This window comes from Gymnogyps californianus, chromosome 8 (assembly GCF_018139145.2).
Source record: "Gymnogyps californianus isolate 813 chromosome 8, ASM1813914v2, whole genome shotgun sequence".
Lineage (NCBI taxonomy): Eukaryota > Metazoa > Chordata > Aves > Accipitriformes > Cathartidae > Gymnogyps > Gymnogyps californianus.
The window spans coordinates 3,877,993-3,881,084 of NC_059478.1; the positions used below are offsets into that span (position 1 = coordinate 3,877,993).

The 3,092-nt window shown below is 42.7% G+C and overlaps 1 protein-coding gene across 1 annotated transcript; it reads left to right on the forward strand.

Moving 5' to 3' along the window:
- The first annotated feature begins 1,905 nt into the window (after nt 1-1,905).
- APOBEC4 (apolipoprotein B mRNA editing enzyme catalytic polypeptide like 4) lies at nt 1,906-2,877 on the forward strand. Its single transcript, XM_050901380.1, has one exon. The coding sequence runs from the start codon at nt 1,906-1,908 to the stop codon at nt 2,875-2,877; it is 972 nt and encodes a 323-aa protein (XP_050757337.1).
- The last annotated feature ends 215 nt before the right edge of the window (nt 2,878-3,092 follow it).

Consider the following 3,092-nt stretch of genomic DNA (forward strand, 5'->3'; position numbering starts at 1 on the left):
GATACAAAATTTTAAGTGGCTCTGGTGGCATCCCTTTAAACACACTGAAAGAGAGTTCAAGCCATTGCCTCGATCAACAGGCGGAAAATGGGATACATCTCTGCTGTGCAACATTGCCATCACGCGGCCATGCCAGCTCTGCAAAAATACCACCGGTGACAGAAGGAATCGGAACCTTGCCCCATATTTGCAGCTTTTTAAATCGTCTTTAATAATATTGGCAACCTACAGGAGAACTGGCGAGGTGGTGGTAACTCTCTCATAACACCCCTCTACAAAGAAAAACACTCCCTTCCTCAGACGTGCTCTTTTTTATGTCCGGTAGCAAACGCATTTTTTTCATTTTCTGAGACACACCACTGCCACGATTATGATGCAATGCACAGTCTAGAGTACAACTGAACATCAAAAATGTACTGAAACATCAAAAATGACAAATGGGGCATTCTTGATGTCAGGAAGCCAATCTTTAGAAGTAATCTGAATGAGAACAGCACAATGGCTTGGATCAGGAAAGAGCTCCGGCACAGGAAAATACATGGAAGTTGGCATAGAGTCAGGAGTGGAAAACAAAGCAAATGAATCAAATTAGTAATTTAAGAAGAAAATGAAATACTGACAGTCAGAGGGCAAAACAATGTGGAATGCAGAAGCAAGCTGCAATAAAATATGCAGATGGAAAAGTTGTACATAGTCAGAAAAGTAGTAACAGAATTAAACCGGATCCAGGGATGATGAATGGCTCAATTAGAGCAGCAGTGAAGAAAAATAATTATCAGCTTGAGTCAAAAGTTGTTCATCTACACAAAACTTGTGTTTACACTCATCTGGAACCCTGTCGAAGCAAAGCAGGCGTGATTTAGCTTACTCATGAAACGACCTACTGCTTGCTTGAATTACAGCTTCAGAGAGGGACACACACAAACTTCTTAACGAAGGGACAACCTTGTTGCCTGCGTACGAGAGCAGCAGTACAACAGGAGCTTTCTGCCCCGCTGGCACAACAGACAGTTATACACAGAAATAACAATCACTTGGAAACATATTCAGTAACATATTCGTTAGAACAACATCCATCTTTCAGCTATAAAAACTTTGTATCAAAACAGCACTAAAGAAACAGAGGAAACTTCATCACTTAAGATAGGAAACAAATACTGAGAGGCAAAGAGCAGAAGCTTAACTACCACAGGTGGCTGGCCGTGCGAAAGAAAATCCTGTTTGTATTCTCGTCTCCTAGCACTTGGCACCTGGAAACACCTAAAGGAGCCTGCCTGCCGTCACCATTACAACTGGAGCGAAGTTACCGCACTTGGGAAAGATCCTTCTACAGCTGAACTGCCAAAACCAGGGAGGCAATAGTAACTTGCATCTTCACCGTGTGATTTTGAAAAGAAAGCTTGCAATATCACTAAAGTGGAAACTCTGAACCAATCCTAAAAAGCCAGTGAAGGAAATCAGATAAATATTTACTATTACCCTGATCTGGAGCTGCTGAGATGGTAATTATACTTTTTTTTTGTTGGTGTTTACTTGTTTGTTTTGCCAGATTGCATAAAGCTCACCTGCTAATCAATTCCTGAAAAGCATAGCTGGTTTTATTATGCAGTTTCTCCTGTCTAGGGTAAGAGGGCAGAAGCCAGAGAAATATTTTTTACTTATGTTTTTAGCAAAAATGCTAGTTTGTGGAACCTAAAAATGCTACCAGGCATTGTTCTTCGTGTCATGGACCAAGTTTCTATATGCTGCTACAAGTTTCAGTACACTTTTGAAGAGACTATCCCCTGTTATTTTTGCACTTTAAGCGCAAAACAAATTGAAGTGTTGAATTAAAGTATTACTTTCCTTTTTCATTCAGGACTGTCAGCTATATAGCACATAAACAGGGAGATTTTTCAACAGAACATGAATCCAGGAGAGAAAACAATTTTCCAAGAATACCTGACAAACCAGGGGACTGTGGTAAAGCCCTATTGCTGGCAGAGACAGAACCACATCTGTGCTAAGTGTCCCTACCACATACGGACTGGTGAAGAAGCGAGAGTCCCTTACGCAGAATTTCACAGGGTCTTTGGCTTCCCATACAGATCAACAGCAACTCTCCGAAGTAAACACCTTCTCTTCTATGAACTGAGGAGTTTCTCAGGCAGAGTAGTCCAAAAAGGCCATGCTACAAACTGTACTGACCAAGACAAACATCCAGAATCTATGCTGTTTGAGGTGGGCGGTTATCTGGATGCAGTTACAGGTGCCTATGAAAACATGGGATGCATCATCCTCTATTCAAATTACTCTCCTTGTAACGAGGCTTACCACTGCTGCGTGAGTAAAATCTACAACTTCTTGCTGAAGTATCCAGAAATCACGCTCTGCATCTATTTCTCTCAGCTTTATCACACTGAGGACGGTTTCCCCGCCGTCGCGTGGAACCGTGAAGCTTTGCGGAGCCTCTCCAGCCTGTGGCCTCGGGTGACTCTGCAGAGACTGCCTGGGGGGGCACAGCGTTACCTTCTCTGCAATTTTGTGTATGGCATCCCAGGGTCAACCCTTTATCACCCAACTCCACCATCAAGAACCTTAGCAGATCGACAAAATCCGTATCAAATTAACAACTTAACAGGAATGAAACCGTATTTTAGGAAAGCCTTTTCCCAAGCGATGCAGGGAAAGCCTGCTGTGCAGCAGAACTTAAAGGCCTTTTCTTCTCCTAGCCCGGCCTCCCAACAGCCTTTCCAAGCGATGAAAGGCAGTCTGCTACCTCCCATGTCTCAAAGCCCCTTGTTGCTGTTCCCAGGCATGTTCCTGCCCTTTCAGAGGGAACATCTATACCCCAGGCCTAAAAATATCGTAAGGCATTTAAAAATGCCAAAGGAATAATTCAGTGAAACTCGTAATTCTGAAATGTTTCCAAGTGGCAGACACCTACTCTGAAGATGATACAAATCGAACCGCTTTCAGGCTGTAAAACTGAGATCACAGGTGGCAAAAAACCCTCACCAATAAAGTCACCTCCTACAAAAGTTAACCCACAGAATAACTGTGGGTCTCAAATAACTGATGAAGATGACATGCTTTTATTTTAGTCCTGTACC